This window comes from Theropithecus gelada, chromosome 6, assembly GCF_003255815.1.
Source record: "Theropithecus gelada isolate Dixy chromosome 6, Tgel_1.0, whole genome shotgun sequence".
NCBI lineage: Eukaryota > Metazoa > Chordata > Mammalia > Primates > Cercopithecidae > Theropithecus > Theropithecus gelada.
This window is the reverse complement of record NC_037673.1, coordinates 124,152,968-124,176,245: the sequence shown is the minus strand read 5'-3', so window position 1 is coordinate 124,176,245 and position 23,278 is coordinate 124,152,968. Positions and strand designations below refer to the sequence as shown.

The 23,278-nt window shown below is 37.8% G+C and overlaps 1 protein-coding gene across 1 annotated transcript in view; it reads right to left on the bottom strand.

The window, feature by feature from the left end:
* The window catches only part of CCDC192 (coiled-coil domain containing 192), a 243,202-nt gene extending 221,807 nt beyond the window's left edge, over positions 1-21,395 (bottom strand). The window contains exons 1-2 of the mRNA XM_025387503.1: positions 21,277-21,395; positions 16,740-16,791 (exon numbers count right to left, since the gene is read on the bottom strand). Coding sequence (XP_025243288.1) covers positions 16,740-16,791; positions 21,277-21,395 — 171 coding nt within the window. The remainder of the gene's footprint in view (positions 1-16,739; positions 16,792-21,276) is intronic.
* Between the last annotated feature and the right edge of the window lie 1,883 nt (positions 21,396-23,278).

The window sequence follows — 23,278 nt, the reverse complement described above, 5'->3', positions numbered from 1 at the left end:
AATTATCAGAAAAGAATGTAAGAACACATTAGGAGACAAAAACTCAATGCTGCTATAATATAATTTGGAAGAAGAAAGATTAATAGGATTCAGAATGCAGTCACCACAGACATAGATGTTTCTATTTTAAGGAAGATTGCAGGTAGAAATAGGCCCTAGAGAAAGCAGGTTGTTTTAAAATTTATAGCATTCTCCTTAGGCATTTGAGGCAAGACCTTAATATATGAAGGATATTATATTGTAATAAACATTATAAATATTTTTCCATCACTTACTTTGAGTATTTGGAAATACTTCTTAAATGGGTTGAAAAAATGGTAAGTGATAACTTTTCTTATGAGATACAGAATTTTCAGAATCCAAATTATTTTGTCATCTTTGTGTGTTAATGCATAACCTCATTCAAGGAGACAATCAACTTTGTGAAGAAGCAAGCTCTAATCAAACTTAGAAAAACTCACCATTTCTCTGAACCTAAGTACAGATAGTACACCACATTGATTGAAATATTTAAATGTATTTCAAAATAACCAATGGACTCTGATACCTGATCTAACATAAACGGTTTAGCTATTGATATGAAGACCTGGGGCTATTATATCCAGCAGCAAATTTCAGTTTAACAAAACTATCAAAATAAATTAAACTGATGTTATGAAATCTGCCCGGTGAGACTGAGGGCAGCCAGAGGTCACACTTTCTTCCTGAGAGGCTGCATCCTTGTGCTATTTACCCTGCTGCCACCTGCACTCTCTGCCAACTTCCCCAAGTATCCAGAGAAAGCCTCTCAAAGGGAAAGGCTAGATTGAGTAATTGTCCTAGCCTCTTGGAAGGATATCTTCTCTTAAGGAAATTTTAAAGTTTTGAAAAGTAATTTTCTTCAGATCATAGCAATAAAAGTGTGCTCTCAAAATCAGACTGATTAATTTTGACGGTCTCTCCACTTTCACCACTGTTATTCAACATAGTACTAGAACTCCTACCTAGAGCAATGAGATGAGAATGAAATAGAGAGCATCCAAATTGAAAAGGAAGAAGTCAAACTATCCTTGTTTGCAGATAATATGATCTTATGTTTGTAAAAACCTAAAGACTTCATGAAAAAATAGCTGTTAGAACTGATAAACAAATTTAGTAAAGTCATAGAATACAAAATCAACATACAAAAATCAGTAACATTTCTATATGCCAACAGCAAACAACCTGAAAAAGAAATCAAGAAAGTAATTCCATTTGCTAGAGATAAAAATAAAATAAAATACCCAGGAATAAACTTAGTCAAGTAAATGAAAGATCTCTACAGCGAAAACTGTAAAACATTAATGCAAGAAATTGAAGAGGATACCAAAAAAATTTTTTAAAAAAGTCCATATTCATGGTCTGGAAGAATAAATATTTTTAAAATGTCCATACTGCCCAAAGCAATGTACAGATTCAATGCAATCTCTACCAAAATGCCAATGAAATTCTTCACATAATTAAAAAAAAAAAATCCAGGAATTGTATGGAACCACAAAAGACCCAGAATAGCCAACGATGCCCTGAGCAAAAAGAACAAAACTGGAGGAATCACATTACCTGACTTCAAATTATACCACAGAGATATAGTAACCAAAACAGCATGATACTGGCAGAAAAATGAAAACAGACCAATGGAGCAAAATAGAGAACCCAGAAATAAATTCATCATCTACAGTAAACTCATTTTTGACGAAGGTGCCAAGAACATACATTGGAGAAAGGGCAGTCTCTTCAATAAACGGTGCTGGGAAAACTGGATATGCATATGAAGAAGAATGAAACTAGACCCCTATGTTTTACCATATACAAAACTCAAATAAAAATGGATGAAAGACTTAAATCTAAGACCTCAACTATGAAACCACTAAAGAAAACACTGAGGAAACTCTCCAGGACATTGTTCTGGGCAAATATTTCTTGAGTAATACTCCGTAAACACAGGGAACCAAGCAAAAATGGACAAATGGGATCACATCAAGTTAAAAAGCTTCTATATAGCAAAGGAAATAATCAACAAAGTGAAGAAACAGCCCACAAATGGGAGAGAATATTTGCAAATGACCCATCTGACAAGGGATTCATAACCAGAATATATAAGGAACTCAAACAATAGCAAAAAAAAAAAAAAAAAGCTAATACCCTTTTAAAAAATGAGCAAAAGATCTTAATAGATATTCCTCAAAAGAAGACATACAAATGGCAAATAGGCATATGAAGAAGTGCTTGACATCACTGATCATCAGAGAAATGCAAACCAAAACTACAGGAGATATCATCTCTCTCCAGTTACAATGGCCTTTATCCAAAAGATAGGCAATGACAAATGCTGGCAGGGATGTGGAGAAAAGGGAACCCTCATATACTGTTGGTGGAAATGTAAATTAGTACAGCTACTATAAAGAACTGTATGGAGGTGATATGGTTTGAATTTGTGTCCCCACCCAAATCTCATGTTGAATTGTAATTCCCAATGTTGGAGGAGGAGCCTAGTGGGGGGTAATTGGACTATTGGAGCAGATTCCCCTTTGCTGTTCGCATGATAGTGAGTGAGTTCTCATGAGATCTGGTTGTTTAAAAGTGTGTGGCACCTCCCCCCTTTCTCTCTTCCTTCTCCAGCCATGTGAGACATGTCTCCTTCTCCTTTGCCTTGTACCATGATTGCAAGTTTCCTGAGGCCTCCACAGCCATGTTTCCTGTACAGCTTGTGGAACCTTGAGTCAATCAAACCTCTTTTATCTATAAATTACTCAGCCTCAAGTAGTTCTTTATAGAAATTCGAGAATGGGCTAATACAGAAAATTAATACTGGGAGTGGGTCATTGCTATAAAGATACCTGAAAATGTGGAAGCAGCTTTGGGACTCAGTAATGGGCATAGGTTAGAAGAGTTTGGAGGGCTCAGAAGAAGACAGAAAGGTGAGGGCAAGTTTGGAACTCCTAGAGACTAGTTGAATGGTTGTGATCAAAATCCTGATAGTGATATAGACAATGAAGTCCAGGCTGAGTTGGTCTCAGCTGGAGATAAGGAACTTATTGGGAACTGGAGTAGGGTAAGTTTTGTTATGTGTTAGCAAAGAGGCTGGAGGCATTGTGCCTCTGCTCTGGGAATATGTAGAATGGTGAACATGAGAGAGATGATTTAGGGTATCCGGTAGAAGAAATTTCTAAGCAGCAAAGCATTCAAGACATGCCCTGGCTGGTTCTAACAGCCTATGGTCATATGCATGAGCAAAGAAATGATCTGAGACTTAAACTAATATCTAAAAGGGAAGCAGATTGTAAAAGTTTGGAAAATTTGCAGCCCAGCCATGTGGTAGAAAAGAAAAACCCATTTTCTGGGGAAAAATTCAAGCCAGCTACAAAAATTTGCATATGGAAAAAGGAGCCAAATGTTGATAGCCAAGATAATGGAGAAAACACCTCAAAGACATTTCAGAGAAATTCATGGCATCCCCTCCCATCATAGGCCTGGAGGCCAAGGAAGGAAGAATGGTTTCGTGGCCAGGCCCAAGGTCCTGCTGCTCTGTACAGCCTCAGGACATGGTGCCATGCATTAGAGCCAATCCAGGTCTAGTCATCTTAAGGTTTGTATCTTAAAGGTCCCAAGATACCTATTGTTTCAGAGAGTACAAGTTGTAAGCCTTGGAGGCTTGCATGTGGTGTTAAGCTTGTGGGTGCAGAATGTGAGAGTTGAGGCTTAGGAGCCTCTGCTTAGATTTCAGAGAATGTATGGAAAGGCCTGGATGTCCAGGCAGAAGTCTGCTGCAGGGCCAAAGCCCTCAAGGAGAACCTCTACTAGGGTAGTGTGGGGGAGAAATATGGGGTTGGAGCCTACATGCAGAGTCCCCACTGGGACACTGCCTAGTGGAGTTGTGAGAAGAGGGCCACCATCCTCCAGACCCTAGCACGGTAGGTCCACCAACAACTTGCACCATGCACCTGGAAAAACTGCAGGCACACTCAATGCCAGCCCATGAAAGCAGCCATGGGGGCTGTCCCCTGCAGAACCACAGGGGCAGAGCTACCCAAGGCCTTGGGATTCTTCCCATTTCATCAGTGTTGCCGGGATGTGAAACATGGAGTCAAAGGAAATCATTTCGGAGCTTTAAGATTTAATGACTGCCCTGCTGAGTTTTAAACTTGCATGGGGCCTTTAGCCCCTTTGTTTGGACTGATTTTTCCCTTTTGGAATAGGAGTATGTTTCCAATGCCAGTACCCCCATTGTATCTTGGAAGTAACTAACTGGTTTTGATTTTACATGCTCATAGGTAGAAGGAGCTTATCTTGTCTCAGAAGATACTTTGGACTGTAGACTTTTGAGTTAATGCTGAAATGATTTAAGAGTTGGGAGACTGTTGAGAAGGGTTGATTGTAATTTGCAATGTGAGAAGGATGTGAGATTTGGGAGGGTGAGGGTGAAATGCTATGGTCTGAGTTTGTGTCCCAGCACAAATCTCATGTTGAATTTTGTGATCCCCAATGTTGGAGGAAGAGCCTGGTGGGAGATGATTGGCTCAGGGGGGTGGACATCCCCCTTGCTGTTCTCATGATAGTGAGTTCTCATGAGATCTGCTTGTTTAAAAAGCATATGTCACCTTCCCCCTCTTTTCCTCCTGATCTGGCCATGCGAAACGTGCCTCCTTCCTCTTCAACTTCCACCATGATTGTAAGTTTTCTGAGGTCTCCCAGCCATGCTTGCTGTACAGCCTGCAGAACCATGAGCCAATTGATCCTCTTTTCTTTATAAATTACCCAGTCTCAGGTAGTTCTTTAGAGCAATGTGAGAGTGGACTAATACAGGAGATTTTTCAAAAAACCTAAAAATAGAGCTACCACATGATTCAGCAATCCCACTGCTTGGTATATATATAAAAGAAGGAAACAAGCTTATTGAAGAGATACCTGCACTCCCATGTTTATTGCAGCACTATTCACAATAGCCAGGATTTGGAAGCAGTCTGCGTCCATCAACAGATGAATAGAAAAAGAAAATGTGGTAGATATACACTTTGGTGTACTGGTCAGCCATATAAAAGAATGAGATCCTGTCATTTTCAACAATATGGATGAAACTGGAGGACATTATGTTAAGTGAAATAAACCTGTCACATAAGGACAAACTTTGCATGTTCTCACTCACTTTTGGGAGCTAAAAATTAAAACAATTGAATCCATGGAGATAAAAAGCAGAAGGATGGATAACAGAAGCTGGAAGGGGGTGGGGAAGTGAGGATGGTTAATGGGTACAAAAATGTAGTTAGAGAAAATGAATAAGATCTAGTATTTGATAGCACAACAGGGTGAGTACAGTCAACAATAACTCATTGTACATTTAAAAATAATTTTAAAAGTATAATTGGATTGTTTGTAACACAAAGAAACTATAAAAGCTTGAGTTGATAGGTACCCATTTATCCTGTTGTGATTATTATATATTTATGCCTGTATCAAAACATTTCATCTCATGTGCCCCATAGATATATACACCGACTGTGTACCCATAACAATTAAAAATTGTAAAATATTTTTAACAAGACGATCCTCAAAACATGCTTCCCCTTGCCCAGTCTTCCCTGATCTAAACATTCAGTTTCCAGAGGATGAGCAAGTTGCACATAAAATTTGATTTTATTCAAAACGTTAGTACAGAGTAACCCTTAAACTCTACGGATATATATTTCTCTCCCCTTTTCACATTACCAAATTCCCTTCCTTCTAGACATACGAACTCCTCAACACCCTCATAGAGAATAAAATGTGCCAGCACTACACAGCACAAATTAGTATGCTTGCCTCAAATTATGCCAGTTGTTAGGAACTTTTTGCCATTTGAAGGAGCCAAATGGAGAAAAAAATGTCATGGGTATCTGATGAAACAAATTTGGAGACACTCAAATGCTTCCATTTATAGAGGTTCTTTGCACCAGTGGTGCCTCTTGGGGAAATTCTGAAAAACATTCTGTCTGTAAACAATCTGTTTCAGTGCCACATGTTTTCTAAATTTCTTTGCCTGTTGACATTTTACAAAATTAAAAGAACACATTTGCATGAAGACAGGACCTTTTGTTTCTTATGCATCTACACTATCATATAAATTAAAAATGAAATAGGTCATCTTGCCCCGTTGTTTGTGAAGGATCATTTTCTAAAGGACACTTCCCAGATATTTGGCCAACCTCATTTTAAATCACTAAGATCTTTTTTATGACCTCTGCTCTCAAGTTAAATAGCACTTATTATTAAAGTGAGAACTTCTGGAGATAATGCTTCCTTCTTAGGTTTAATTCTGTTTTTTGTTTCTTTTTTTTTTTTTAAGTCTAACTTTATATTGCTGTGATTTTCTGGTCTCAAGATAGTTCTAAAACTTTTCCCAGGCACATAATATGATTTTACTTCCACAAGCCTGAAGTTGTTTGGGACCATGTGACTTCTTTGGCTGATGAAGGAGTGCAGAAATTATATGTGTAACTTCTGGATAGAGCTCTCACAATGACAATTTTCCCCCTCCTTCCTATTGCTGCCCAGATTGCAGAAGTGCATTCCCAGATGAAGCGTGCATCCAGAGAGTTCTCTAGAGACCTTCTGCTTCCCAACTTTAATGGGTTTTATGAAGGAGAAATAAACTATTAAGGCAAATAAAATATTAAGACTTTAGTCAATTGCAGCAGATAACACTCAAAAAATTAACGATAATCAAATTAAATTAATTGAAATTTTGATCTTTCTTGATATCAGGCAAAAAAAAAAAAAATCCCAATTACAAGGATACTATTGCTACTACCTTTCTATGCACTGCTTGAGCTGAAATCTTCAGAAGCATTTTTCTGCAGAGAATTTAGGCTACACTATTTAAATTGGGTGAATATAGTTACATAGGGGCAGGGAACAGAATGGGAACAGGAGAGATAATGTGGATAAATAAGATCTGGGAAAATAACATTACTTACCTTTAGCAGAAGAATCTAGAAATAAAGATTCAATTTACATACTATTTGTGTCCTTTTGTGGCAAAAAGTAAATTCTTAAAATTGAATATATGAACATTGCAATGATTTGTTAAATAAAATATTTTGCTTCCCTAAAGTTTGCAAGCAGATATTCATTTAATTTCTTTTATGTATTAAGAAAGATTTCTCTAAAGGGCTGTCAGTTACAATGACAGTTTCTATTCATATTTTTTTGTCTTGCCTTCAGTGATAATACTACAGCTGTTTAATATTTCTTATCAATTTCTATTCACACAACCTCATTCATTAGGTTATGATTTATTCTGATCTTTGTGATTGTATGAGGTTAGGGTTCCAGGAAACAGAGTCTGAAAGAGAGATTTGGCTGCAGAAGGCTTATTGCAGATAGCCCCTATGAAAGAAGGAGAGAAGGAAAAATACAGCAGAGGCTTCAGTCAATTCCAAGGGGAGATATGGAGCTAGGCTAGCCCTTCAAAACTGTTCCCAATCAAAGCAAGGAGGTCACATCTTATGGCCCTGCATCGGAAGTCATTGAATGAAGGTTAATCCTATGAAGAAGGAGGTGGGGCAGGTAATTCTGGTAAATTGCAGCTCCCTCAGCTGAGGGAAATTTCTAGAGACTTAGCTGTGAGTCATCAGCAGCCAAAAGTTAATTCAAAATGGATTATAGACCTAAATATAAAAAGAGAAACTTCCTGGGCACATACAACCTAACAAGAATAAAGCATGAAGAAATAGTAAACATGGACTGACCAATAACAAATAACAAGATTGAATCAGTAATAAAAATCTCCCATCAAAGAAAATCTCAGGATCTGTCAGCTTCACTGCTGAAATCTACCAAACATTTAAAGAAGAACTAATATAAATTCTTCTTAAACTATTCCAAACAATTGAAGTGAAGAAAATTCTTCCTAACTCAGTCTATGAAGTGAGCATTACCCTGATACAAAACCAGGCAAGGACACAACAAACAAGAAAACTACAGGCCAGCATTCCTGATGAACATAAAGGCAAAAATCCTCAACAAAAATGCTAGCAAATCCAATCCAACAGCACATCAAAAAGACTATTCATCATGATTAAGTGGGATTCATACCAGGGATACAAGGAGAGTTCAACATTCACAAATCAATAAACATTACTCATTACATCAACAGGACGAAGGCCAAAAACATATGATCATTTCAACAGATGAAAAAAAAAAAAAAAAGCACTTGATGAAATGCAACATCCCTTCATGATAAAAACTCTCAACAAATTTGGTATAGAAGGAATGTGCCTCAGCACAATAAAGACCATATATGATAAGTCATATCTAATATCATGCTGAATGGAGAAAAGTTGAAAACATTTTCACTAAAATCACAAGACAAGGATGTCCACTTTTACCAATTTTATTCAACATAGTACTGGAAGCCCTAGCCAGAGCAATTAGGCAGTAGAAAGAAATATAGGGCCTTCAAACTGTTAAGGAGGAAATCACATTATGCCTGTTTACAGATGACATGGTCTTTTGTATAGGAAACTTCAAAGACTTCACACAAAAACAGATCTTTACAATAAAAACTACCAAACATTGATGAAAGAAATGGGGACACAAATAAATGGAAAGATTTCTCATGTTCATGCACATGTATTAATATTGTTAAAATGTCTTCACTATTCAAAGAAATTTACAGATTAAATGCAATCCCTATCAAAATACCAATGGTATTCTTCACAGAAATAGATAAAACAATCCTGAAATTTGTATGGAACCACAAAAAAACCCCAAATAGCCAAAGCAATCTTGATCAAATAGAACCAAGCTAGAGGCACACTACCTTACTTCCAAATATACTGGAAAGCAATGATAAACAGCATGCTACTGGCATAAAATACAGAAATCCACACATTTACAGCCAACTGAGCTTCAGCAAAGTTGCCAATAATACACACTGAGGAAAGGACTGTCTCTTCAATAAATGGTGCTGGAAAAACTGGACATCCACATGCAGAAAAATGAAACTAGTCTCTTATCTCTTCCAACTTACAGAAATCAACTAAAAATGGATTAAAGACTTAAATGTAAACCTGTAACTATGAAACCACTAAAATAAAATATCGGGAAAACGCTTTGTGAGATTTGTATGGGTGAGCATTTTTTGAATAAGACCTCAAAAACACGTGTAACAAAAGCAAAATTAGACAAATGGGATTACATCAATTTGAAAAGCTTCTGTATTGCAAAGGAAGCAATCAACATAGTGAAGAAACAACCTACAGAATGGGAGAAAATATTCACAAAGTATGCATCTGACAAGGGGTTAATAACCAGAATATATAAGGATCCTGAACAACTCAATAGCAAAAAAAAAAAAAAAAAAAAAAAAAAAACCTAATAATCTGATTACAAATGAGCAAAAGACCTAAACAGACATTTCTCAAAAGACAAATTGCTAACACGTATATTTTTTAAATGCTCAACTTCACTAATTGGGAAAATGAAAATCAAAACCACAATGAGATATAATCTCGCCCTAGTTAGAATGGATATTATTGAAAAGACAAAAAATAATGAATGCCAGTGAGAGTGTGGAGAATGGGAGATTCTTATATATTGTTGGTGGGAATGTAAATTAGTACAACCGCTGCGGAAAAGATTAGGGAGGTGCCTCAAAAATTAAAAATAGAACTACTGGCCAGGCACAGTGGCTCACGCTTGTATTCCCAGCACTTTGGGAAGCCAAGGCAGATGGATCACTTGAGGTCAGGAAATGAAACCCTATCTCTACTTTAAAAAAAGTACAAAAATTATCAAGGCATGGTGGCATGTGCCTGTAGTCCCAGGTACTCAGGAGGTTAAGGCAGGAGAATCACTTGAATCTGGGAGGCAGAGGTTGCAGTGAGCCAAGACTACACCACTGCACTCTAGCCTGGGTGACGGAGTGAGATTCTGTCTATAAATAAATAAATAAAACTACCATATGATCTAATAGCCCCACTACTGGGTATATATCCAAAGGAAACGAAATTAGTATGTCAAAGAGATGTCTACACACTCATGTTTATTGCAACACTATTCACAATAGCAAAGATATGAACTCCAACTAAGTGTCCATCAATGGATGAATGACTAAAGAAAATGTGATTATTTACACAATAGAATACTATTCAGCCACAGAAACAACTGAAATTGTGTCATTTGTAACACAGGTGGATCTGGAGGACATCATGATAAGTGAAATAAGCCAGAAAGACAAATACGGCATAATCTTACTTATATGTGGAATCTAAAAAAATTGATTTCATAGAATAGAGAGTAAAATAGGGGTTACCAGAGGCTGAGGAAGGTCGGGGAGATGGTGGTATAGGGGGATAAATACAAAGTTATAGCTAGATAGGAGGAATAAGTTCTAGTGTTCCACTGCAAAGCAGAGTAACTGTAGTTAACAATAATACATTTATATATTTCAAAATAGCTAGAAAAGAGGTTTTTTAATGTTCTTAGCAAAGAAATGATAAATGTCTGAGGTAATAGATATGCTAATTATCCTAATTTGATCACTACACATGACATACGCATATTAAAACATCATACTCTACCCCATAAATATGTACAATTATTATGTGTCAATTACTTTTTAAAAGATGAAAACAACAGGAAAAAATTTCTAAAAGTATAACATTCCTAGAATAAAAATTAGAAAAAATATTTTGTAACCTCGGGCAAAGATTTTTTTAGATCAGATGTCAAAAGCATGGTCCATGAAAATACAAATTGATAAATTAGATATCATCAAAATAAAAAACTTCTGTTCATCTACAGGCATCACTAAGAGAATTACAAAACCAAGTACAGACAGGAGAAAATACTTGCACAATATATATGAGATGGAGTTTTGCTCTTGTTGCCCAGGCTGGAGTCCAATGGTGTGATCTCGGCTCACCGCAACCTCTGTCTCCCGGGTTCAAGTGATTCTCCTGCCTCAGCCTCCTGAGTAGCTGGGATTACAGTCATGCACTACCATGCCCAGCTAATTTTGTATTTTTAGTAGAGATGGCGTTTCTCCATGTTGGTCAGGCTGGCCTCGAACTCCCGACCTCAGGTGATCCGCCCACCTCGGCATCCCAAAGTGCTGGGATTACAGGCGTGAGCCACTGCACCCAGCCACAGAATGACTAAAATTTTAAAGGCTGACCTTCGTAGGCTTGCAAAGAATGTAGATGAACTAAAATTTTCATGCATTGCTGGTGGAGATGTTAAATGATACAATGACTTTGGAAAACAGTTTAGCAGGTTTTTTAAAAGTTAAAAGTACACCTACCATATGAATCTACCGTTCCACGCTTGTGTATTTTCCCAAGAGAAAAAAAAGCATACGTCTATACAAAGACTCATGCATGAATATTCATAGCAGTCTTATTTTTCAGAGCCTAAACCTGGAAATAATCTAAATGTCAGTCAACAGACAAAGGATTGTCTTAGTCTGTTGTGTGCTGCTCTAAAAGAATATCTGAGGCTGGGTAATTTGAAAAGAAAAGAGGTTTATTTGGCTCATGAATCCGTAGGCTGTACAAGAAGCATGGTGTCAGCATCTGCTTGGTTTCTGGAGGATCTCAGACTGCTTCCACTAATGGTGGAAGGAGCAGGAATGTGCAGATATCACAGGGTGACAGAGGAAGCAAGGAGACAACGCAGGGAGGTGCCAGACTCCTTTTAACAATCAGCTTATTGAGAACTCACCCCCACGGGAGGAGGATGTTAATCTATGCTTGAGGGATCCACCCCCATGACCCAAACACCTCCCATTAGAACTCCCTCTAACACTGGAGATCAAAGTTCAACATGAGATTTGATGGGGACAAACAAACCATATCCAATCTGTAGAAGGGATAGACAAATTGGTACCTCCAATACAATGGGAAATTATTCTGCAATAATAATGAGTTATCGATATACACTACAACATAGATAAATTTCAAAATTATTTTTCTAAGTGAAAGGAACCAGTAAAAAAGGGTACATTCTGTACCCATTCTGTATGTCTCCGTTTATAAAAATCTCCAGGAAATGCTTGAGGGGTGTGGGCAGGTGGGGAGAGGCAGGTGGGGGAATTCCTAAGGCGCATGAGTAACTTTTGAGGATAATGAGCCTGATTGTGGTGGTAGCTTCACATGGTATCAAAACTCATCAACTTGTATACTTTAAATGTGTCAATTATGTCTTAGTAGAGCTGAAAGAGAGAGAAAGAAAGGAGACGCAAAACAAAAAGTTTTGAGATGTAATTTCTTACCTATTAGAGTGGTAAAAAAATTAACCTTTTTCCCAGAACAGCAACAAATGTTTATTTAAATATAGATACATATACAATTCTATATTGTTCTCATCTTAACAATAAAGAGTGATATCCCCTTTAAATCACTTATTTAAAACACAAATGACATATTTATAACCTTGATTTGTTAACAATTTGAAAGTTTGTTCATCAAAGGAAAGAATCTTTTGAAAGTCATCTTAGAATGTTAAAATTTATAGATACCAGAAATATGGCCAACTGTATGTTTCCAGCAAAACTAATAGCATATTACACTAAGTATTAAAAGAAGAACAGAATTTATATAATTTGACACAACTAAGACACTGCTTGCTTTCTCCAACTTATCAAATATAACATCTTTTAGCTACTTTAAGGTAACTTTGTAAAACTGACTTTTTATATAGTGGGCTATGATTTGATCTTACCAATTAAAAACCAGAAAGTTCTTTCATTATCTTTGGCACTTAAAATCGTGATTCTTTAATAAAGTCATCACTAAATTACTACTTGAAAGTTAAAGGGCTTATGGGATTTTATAATAAGCCTAGTTTTGCACACTGAGTAAAATACTTCATATATATTCTAGAGCTAATGAAGTCACACCCATAGTCTTTTAGATGTGCCACTCCACATAACCAATGACATTATATGTTTTACATTGCTCATTTCTATGCATCTGGATTCTCAGAAATAGTTCAGAGGGAGCGGTCCTGATCCTATGTAGGCCAACCCTTCTTGCAATAGAATTATTATTTCCTAAACAGTTTCAAATAAGATAATTTATATGCACTAGCTATTCTGTCAGAAGATGTTAAAATGCAGCAAAAGCAATAAACAACATTCAAATTCTCCAGCAGGCCCAAGGTATAGATAGGGTTGAGATAAATGGGGACTACCTGGCACCTGAGAGTGAATTTAAGTAAAGTCTTACTAGATTATCCCATCAGGTTCCTGTGACAAAGTAAACACATATTCTTTGATCACTTAACATCCGGAGCTCCTTGAATCTCCCCAAATCTCAATTTCTAAACTGGTAATAATAATAATAGGAAGAAAATTATCAATATAATAACGATGATGCCAGACACCACCCTCATGTGCTGCTCTACAGATTCAGAGGGACAGGGAATTTCAACCACCTGCTACTATGCCTGGAGCTCAGTCTGTTTGTTTTATTTCAAATGATATAGATTGAGAGTCATTTTGATGTCTGAAATTTTGTCCCAGAGATTAGTAGAGCCCAGTCCTTTCTCTAGGAATTCACAATTTACCAACAGAGTTCAAAAGTCAAAGTAGATTCAGAGAATGGTGCAGTAAAGGCAAATAAACAACCACGAAGACACAAAGGCAGAGAGTGCGGGGTTAGTTCTGCTTGGTGGTCAAGAAATCTTCAAAGACTTGAGAAGATTTTCTCATCTCTGTCTTCTCAACCAAAACTAAAAGCAATTATTTAAAAGAGGCAACTGAGATCCACCACCTGCAATTTGGTTCCTCACGGTTCACAGCAGAATTCATTCTGCTGAGTTCTGTGCTCTGTGAGTTCCATGACTTAAAAGGGACTGTGTTGTGAAGGGAGGCAGCAGTAATCATGGATATCACTACCACCCTGAGGTCTCTAATCCCAACTCCCTCCAGCTAAATGTATTTCTTTAGAAATATTTTTAAAAAAATCAGAAACTGAAGAAGAACCAGTTCCTTCAAGCCCCAGGGATCCCAACCTTGCCAAATGTAAATTAGAAGAGGATGGATTTGGAACTCCCGGAAGCTAATTGGAGCCCTGGGTAGAAATCCTAAAGGTAGTAGGTAATTGGCACCTTGTCCTTTTCAGTATAGATACTGCCCACGAGAGGGTTACCTCTAGGGTGCTGGTTGATTAGCATCCTTAAAAGACAGGGCAGTTAAGTAAAGATTGGTGACCTGAAGAGTCCCATGTACCCAATTCAAGGGTCCCCACCAACCAGAGAAAAACTGTTTTCATATGGTCCAGTGAGGGACACTCTTTGGGCAACAGTATCATAAACAGCTCCATTAAATGAAGCAAAACTTCATTATCAGGTTTTCTTGCTTAAAAAAAGCAACATAAGATTAAATTATCACTAGAGTTAGAAAATATGTTTTTAACTGAAACCTAACTAATTTGATTTGCCTTTGGCTAATATTTATTCAAGAGAAACTCTCTTTCTGAAAATTATTATACATTTGAGAGCTATGTCCAGTTTGTTTAGGACCAGGTAAAATGAACTACACTGAGAAGAGAGATGTTAACATTTTATGATCAAAAATAATTGCACAGAAGTGAGATTCTAGATATTTAACTCACAAGAGAATCAATTGTTCTTTTTTTAATTTCTTTTATTATTATTATTATTATTATTATTATACTTTAAGTTCTAGGGTACATGTGCATAACGTGCAGGTTTGTTACATATGTATTGTTGCGCCATGTTGGTGTGCTGCACCCATCAACTCGTCATTTACATCAGGTATAACTCCCAATGCAATCCCTCCCCCCTCCCCCCTCCCCATGATAGGCCCCGGTGTGTGATGTTCCCCTTCCTGAGTCCAAGTGATCTCATTGTTCAGTTCCCACCTATGAGTGAGAACATGCGGTGTTTGGTTTTCTGTTCTTGTGATAATTTGCTAAGAATGATGGTTTCCAGCTGCATCCATGTCCCTACAAAGGACACAAACTCATCCTTTTTTATGGCTGCATAGTATTCCATGGTGTATATGTGCCACATTTTCTTAATCCAGTCTGTCACTGATGGACATTTGGGTTGATTCCAAGTCTTTGCTATTGTGAATAGTGCCACAGTAAACATACGTGTGCATGTGTCTTTATAGCAGCATGATTTGAGAATCAATTGTTCTTAACTGGTGATAAAGTTTGGATCTGTGTCCCTGTTCAAATCTCATGTTGAATTATAATTTCCAATGTTGGAGGAAGAGGCCTGGTGGAAGCTGATTGGATCATGGAGGCAGTTTCTTGTGAATGGTTTAGTATCATCCCCTTGGTGCCTTGGTGCTGTTCTCATGATGGTGAGTTTTCAGGAGATTTGGTTGCTAAAAAGTGTGTAGCATCGGTCCTCTCTCTCTCTCTCTCGCCCCTACTCCCACTGTGTGAGATGCCTCGCTAACCCTTTGCCTTCTGCCATAATTGGAAGCTTCCTAAGGCCTCCCCAGAAGCAGAAGCCACTATGCTTCCTTGATAGCCTGCAAAACCACGAGCCAATTAAATAAGTTTTCTTTATAAATTACCCAGTCTCAGGTATTTCTTTAGAGTGGTGCGAGAATGAACTAATACAGCTAGTGATGCTGGGATTGCAAGGGAGCGGTAGGCCAGAACTGCTGAATCCAGAAAGAAATAGAGAAATTAAAGAACAAAGTCCCCTGGCCCGCAGGGAAACCCAGTGGAATGCTATCAATTCCAAATAACCATGCTCCTGTACACTCTCAGGCACTTAACCATTTTCACATCCCAAAAATCTTATTTGAAGTAGACTAGTTAAGTCTCATTATCTTCATTCTACAGATGAAAAGTAAAGTTTGGAGAGTTTAAATGACTTGGCTGTCATCACACAGGTTGAAGATGGCAAATTTTGGCCTCATTCCAAGTCTTTTGATTCCTAGTCTGTAATTTTTCTCCATACTAACACTGCCTCTCTATTAGAGCTGAAAAGATTATTCCAGAAATATCTCTGGTGGAGTGCAGAGGGTCTTCAACCTGAATCAAAGGAGATTGGGGAAATATAGACAGCTATTTTTTTTCTTTTTAAAGAGAAATCCTCAAACTTACATGAAAGTAGAGAACTGGTATAATAATCTTCTGTATACCCATCACCCAACTCCAGCACCTCTCAGCAACCCACAGTTTCACTGGAGGCCTAGGGAGGGACCCAGTGGTGCTCAGGTAGAAAGGACCCAGCTTTTCCAAGACATAATGGAACTCATGGTGGAAGAAGTCTTCAAGGGTCAGAGTGACTTGAAAGAGAAGAAAACTAGATATATCTGGAATAGACTGTGATTTAAACCTAAGTCTAGCTAAACCAAATAGTATGTTGTACCCAATGTGTATCATTCATGTGTGAATTCCAGGATTTCCTCATACACAAGCTGACACTTCAAAAAATAGCCCAGGATGTCTATAGTATTGTAGGGCCACAGAGAGCATTGTGGCATTTATTACATGTCAAAATAAGAAAGGCCATGCCACATCACGCCTAACTTTTCCAAAGCTCCAGTAACATCCCATAGTTACCACTCCACTCCACTTTACCTCAATCTTCTACTTGGAAAACAACTTTCTATGTTTTATTTCTAAAATCTTTACTAGTAAAATGTGAAAACTAAACAATATCAAGAAAACATCAATATTAATTAAAGAAGTTAGTTTCATTACCTACAATGATTTTTTAAATAAAGAATTTATGCAAACTTCATTTCTTACCGATACTTTGTTTTCTTGTTGTGTATCTGACTCTAAACTTCCAGACGTCATGCTGAAATAAAGTAAAAGTTTAGAATTCCAAAATTTTATTTCAAGCACTCATGTGCGCACACACACCCCCGCACCTACATTGAATAGATCATTACACTGTAACATTTAAAGTAAATTTTCTAAAGTATTTCCTCCAAATGTCAATTTCTGGACATTTCTAAAGGAAATAAAAATAGTGGAATGTAAACTTTACTCGCAGAAGATAAAATAGCCTTTAAAGGTTCTCTTGAGAATAAGTACTCTGAACAGTACAATCTGTTCTGAAAACCTGAAAAATCTGGTATTTCAACTGAAAAAAAAAAAAGTGGAGAGAAGAAAGCATAACCTCATAAGAATCAGCAGACGTGGAGAATTCTTTGTCTCCTACACTGTTCTCTCTCTCTCTTCTCTCTTCTCTGTCTCCTGGATCATTTCCATTAGCTTATAAACATGTTGTTATTTATCATGCCTAGAGCCTTCTTACTGCTGTAGTTTCCACTTGATTATACTAACCTCTTTTGCTTTTCAGGTTACAGAAAAACGATATTCTCACTGTCTCCAATTCCTCCCCTTCATTTTTCTTTCTTTTTTTCTAAAGCCACTGTAATTAGACTAGTGCCACCACTAGTACCACTCCACAGAAACTGCACTTGTCCAATTCACCAAAGATCTCTGCATTCTTATACCCAGTGATTACTTTCCACAACTCACCTTAACATCTTTTGACATGACTTATCATTCTCTCTTTGAAATACTTTCTTCACTCAGTTCCCAGTACATCCCAGGGCCCTGGAATATTTTTCTCTAAGTCTATCTACTTGGCTTACTCTTCCTTCCTTCTTGTCTTTTCTCAAATGTCACCACTTCAGTGGGACCTACCATATGTATCTTATTTAAAATTTAACCCCTCACCTCATCACCATACTCTTTTCTCTGTAATACTTATCACATTCTAACATGCTATATAGTTTGCTTATTTACTATATTTTTTATGTCATCTCCCAACTGAAAATGTAAACTCCTTGAAGATAGGAAATTTTTTCTGTTCTTTTTGTTACTCTACCCTCAGCCTCTTGAAGAAGGATAGGATGGTCAACAAATATTTGTTGAATAAATAAATGAATTATCTAATAAATCTCATAGATTTAATAGATTCCTTTCTGTTGTTGCCAATCAATAAAGCCGTACTTTTTTTTTTTCCCCCTGAGACGGAGTCTTGCTCTGTCACTCAGGCTGGAGTGCAATGGCACAATCTTGGCTCACTGTCTCCGCTTCCGGGATTCAAGTGTTCCTCATGCCTCAGCCTCCCGAGTAGCTGAGACTACAGGCACCCACCACCACGCCTAGCTAATTTTTGTATTTTTGGTAGAGACAGGGTTTCACCATGTTGGCCAGGATGGTCTTGATCTCTTGACCTCGTGATCCACCCACCTTGGCCTCCCGAAGTGCCGGGATTACAGGCGTGAGCCACCGCACCCAGCCAATAAAGCCTTACTTTTAAATTCCAAGGTACTTTTATTATTTCTTATCCCACTATCTTCCTCATGAATATATAGTTTTATTTCCATATGTCTGTGCACATTTCTCTCTTTTACTTACTTTTCAAAAAATTTGAAATCATTTACAAATGTTCATAAAGTAATCAGTGACTACTGAATAAAATTAATTAAGTTCTCACTTACTGGAAGGAGACACTGGGGCTCTAAGAGATGTAATTGCTTTTCTCACATGACACCCAGATCAGCAAAAAACCCAGTATTTTGGTACTTTCTACTTGACAACACCTGTTTATCATGAAATGGAAAACAAACTCTTGGTCATCACAGTTGCTGGACAAACCAACAAATGGCTTTAAAGGATCTTAATAAACTGAGCCCTCTAACAAATTTTATCTTCTATCAGTGAAACTCACGAAACGGATGTTTTCCCTCAACTGAACGGCCTAATAGTCCAGAGTGTGCGTTTATCCTTTTCTTAGTTGTTTCCTCAGGCCAGAACACTCATACTCTCTTCTCTGCTTGTTGAAATCTTACAGGTCTTCACACCATAACTCAAATGCTGCCTCTCCCTGAAGGCCCTCTGACCCTACCGGTCAGAAGTATTTCTTGCCTTTATATTGCACAAGCAGGTTTTGGGCATCCACCTCTTGCAGCCCTTATTATGGTTCATGATGTATGTGACTATTTCTCTACCTGTGTTTTGCATTTCTCAGTAACACCCTCATAGGGGACAAAGGCTGTGCTTCGTGTATTTTTTATGCTGGGCAAGAAAGTCATTTTCAGTCACTGAATGAAACCAAACAAAACAAAATATGTGAGTGCAATATCCTTATGTGCATACTCAGATGTGCCACAAATGCATCACAGAAAGTACAATTTGAGATTACTTTTAAAAAATAATGCCTGAAACAAAACTGGTGATTTAAAAATGAGAGCTTTGGCTGCCTGACAATTATATTTAAAAGTCATGAGTCATGGCCTCAGAGTAACCATGGTAACCCACATACACAGGAGAAGTCATGTTGTACAATAATTAAGGGGGGAAGAAAGCTTTAGAAAGCCTATTAGCTTTGAGATAAAGACAACATATAATTAATAAATGTGTTTATGAAGTTTGTTTTTTATTGCATTGTTTTCTTACTTCAGGGTTCACTGGAAACCTGGAAAAACTTCTTTAAATTTCTACTGGCAGGGAGTAATGAGATGACATATCAACCTTGCATAGTTTTTTTCTCAGTGTGTTATAAGAACATTGAAATTTCCTCCTTTAAATGAAATGTCTTATATCTGGTTTCTAAACTTTTTACTTCATGCTTTTTATGTCAAATTGGAGGATTAATTAGTCACCAATTAGTCTGGGTGAATAAAGGATTTTAATAAAATTGGTGAGGAAATACAGCTATTGAGCACTTAATTTTTATAAGAGAAGATTTCCTGGGAAAATTCTGTTTTGTTCCTTAGATTAATTACATCCAGGGCCTAACTCTCCCTTACTTAGACAAAGTAGGAGCAAGTTTCCATTCATTTTATGTAAACTGTGGAGAAGGTCTGTTTCAAGGGCATGAGAAGAGAAAAGGGGAAGGAAAAGGAGAAGGAAAGGCAAACAAGACACACGGGACCAGTTTGTTCCTGCTTAGAAGTGAAGAAGCTGAACTGAACTCACCTACAGATCAACAAGAATAGTGTGACACTCCCCTGCCTCCTACCTCAAAAGCCCAGCTTTCTACCTGCACAGAACACTCAACTCCACACACCAGGAGTAAAAAACACTAACAATAATTTACAGAGAGAGCAAAGTCCTGCTTTTCACTTGGTTTTTCTGCTGAATGTATACTGGGCTATTCATTTGAAAGTTGTTCATCACAGGGCATTTTCCCTCCATTTGGTAACTTTATGTTCAACTCTCCAATTGCCTACATACTGATACGTTATCTCTTCAGCTGCTTTGTTCTGGGAAATTAAAAGAAAATGAGTGTTTGCTAAATTTCATTAGCTTTAATAAATGGAAAAAGCCTTACTCCCTCCCATAGATTATTTAATTTTTGAGGCTTATGGAATCCTTTGCACAAATAAACAACATTTTACATAAAATCTTAGATTTGTGAGTTTCTCACATCATCCACAGACCATAGACCCATGGTGAAACCCTGTCTCTACAAAAATACAAAAATTAGCCAGGTATGATGGCAGATGCCTGTAATCCCAGCTACTCGGGAGGCTGAAGTGGGAGAATCGCTTGAACCCGGGAGGCAGAAGTTGCAGCGAGCCAAGATTGCTCCATTGCACTCCAGCCTGGACAACAGAGTGAGACTCTGTTTCAAAAACAAACGAAAACTTAAAACCAGAACCATGGTTGCATGTGAACATCCCACAAGGATACTGCCTTATAGGATGTAACTCCTGCTACAGAGATGTGGTCAACTCTCACTCAAGATTTAAAAGAAAATTTGGGTAAATGGAAGATATTTCCACATTTGAAAGGGAAATGAGTATGGTGTCAACATTTAATTTCTAGTAATTAAATGCAGATCAATTAGAGAAGTGAACTGTACTTCCATATTTCTAGCCAGCATTGATCTAGATTTTTATGTGGGGAACCTGTAGAGGAGGAATGACCCAGCTTTTTGTGTGTGCATCTCTTGGCAAGAGGGTAGTGAAGATGACATTTCATTTCAACTGTAAGAAGGCTGACTTCAAACCCTCCCCCTTCCCACATCAGTAAAATGGCTGTGGTGGGTGAGTGTGTGATTTTTAGAAGACCAAGCAAGGGACAATTTATTTGTTCAACAAATATTTATTGAACTCCTACTGTGTGTCAGGCCATGCCCTATGATCTGGGAAGACGGCAGCTTTCAAAGAAAGGGGTCACTCTCCAGGAAAGGATAAAAAACTGTCTGTTGTTATTCCCCAGACTTTAAAGAAAGATTTTCTTTGAAGTACTAAGTGAAAGCTACTTTATCCAGGAATTCCCATTAATTATTTTGGGATGAGAGGAGCTGGGAACTCACCTGCTTCTCTCTGGGCTGTCAGTCTCTGGGACCACAGATTTCTTGCTATAGCATTGTCCCATCTCAAGCCAGGCCCACTGGGATCCCTTATCCCTGGGACAGGCGTCAACAGGCATCATTCCTTAGAGTTTTAGAATCCCTGCTATTGCTCTGCTGTCCCTTGTTGCTAGGCTACCACAATGGCTGTGGAAAAGACAGTTAATTTCCCAAAGAAAAAAATCTCGGTTTCAAAGCCACAGTAACCTCTCAAAACATCTCACAAATCAGATCCAGGCATGAGAATAGGTGAAGAATCACCACATAGTCATCATTTCTGTAAAACTCATTCAAAGTGGAACAGAAACAGTGGTTTTGTGCTCAAACCAAGGCATGTTTACATCCAGAACCAATGCTAAGGAAACAGCCACACTGCTGTCTGAGAGGGGTGCATACCCAGAAATGCATTGGTTTACAGGCAATCAGTGATTTCATCACAAACCAACCCCTTATTGTGATGATCTGCTTTCCCTGGGACCCACTGGCCACAGACAGAAGACCCCACCTGGCCATATTCTCATGAAAGCTTCTTTCCTAACACAGGATTGTACAAGTGATTCATTGTGCCTGAGTAGCTGGTATTTTGCTCATTGTTCACCTGCAGCCGCTGCTCCAACTTCCCTGTCCAAAGACACCACCTACTTTCTCCCAGCCAGTTGCTGCATCTCTCCCTGGATGCCTTTGTAGACCAGGTGAACCTGTATCCACTTCACTTTCTGCTCTGACAGGAAGTACATGTAGGATCCCTGCAGTCGACAGTTAAGAATCACTCCTGGATTTTGGTCTGTATGTGCTGGAGTCACCCAACCTAGTCACAGTGTTCATCCTAAAATAAATTGGATTGGCATGACAGCAATGTTTCTAATCACAGAATTTGTTTCTAGGGTTAGAGCATTATAGAGCAAGTAACTACAATAGTAACAGGAATGAATATTAAGACTTATCTATTCAAGAGTATAATTAGCATTTACTTCTTCAACAAAACTTCAAGTGACCCAGCTCCTCAGTAAAACAACCCTATGAATAAAATTAAGAACTATTGAGCAGTTGTTGTGCTGGATAGAAAAGCCAACACTAAATGGGTAGTTGTGGAAAGACAAGGATTGGGCAATTGGCCTAGCATGTAGTTAGCAGCCTGTTGGGGATCAGAAATCATCTTACCTCTCTATGCTTTGGATTTGTTACTTTAAGAAAGAACCAAATTAACCAGGCGTGGTGGTGGGCGCCTGTAGTCCCAGCTACTCGGAAGGCTAAGGCAGGAGAATGTCATGAATCTGGGAGGTGGAGCTTGTAATGAGCCGAGATTGCGCCACTGCACTCCAGCCTGGGCAATAGAGCGATACTCTATCTCAAAAAGAAAAAAAAGAAAGAACCACTTGAACTATTTCTGTCATCCCTTCCAACTCTAACATTTTGTTCTGTTTCTTTAGCTCATCTCATTAAAAGAAAAAAAGACAAAAACCACAGACCCACAGAGTGGACTACACTTTAGTGCATTTTAGAGGAAATATCCAGATGTTCACCGTGTAGTTGCAGTCATAATATTTTATAAAAGAAAAGTCATTTCAATAATGGCTGGTGAAAGGCACTGTAGGCACTAATTATTTGTAATGGTTATTAATCTTATCATGCATCTAGCTGATCAAAAAGAGAGGTGGAGAGATATGGCTAGTACAAAAGCAGACTTTCAAAAAGTCCTTGAAAAACAAAGTGACTCTTCCATTCCCATTTCTCCTTTAAAAAAATACTGCATGGGAGGATTTCAGAAAGTGGTGGTGAGGAAATTGGCTGGGTCGTTAAAGGCATATTGACCTACAGAACTCTAAACATGCTAACTAACAAAATTAATGGTATTGTTCTTTTATAATTAAGGAAAAGTACTTATGAAAGTCACTCAAATGATTTTATTTTAAAAAGTTGAGTTGTAGTTTAGAAAAACTACATTTTCCCCCTCTAAATGTAAAGC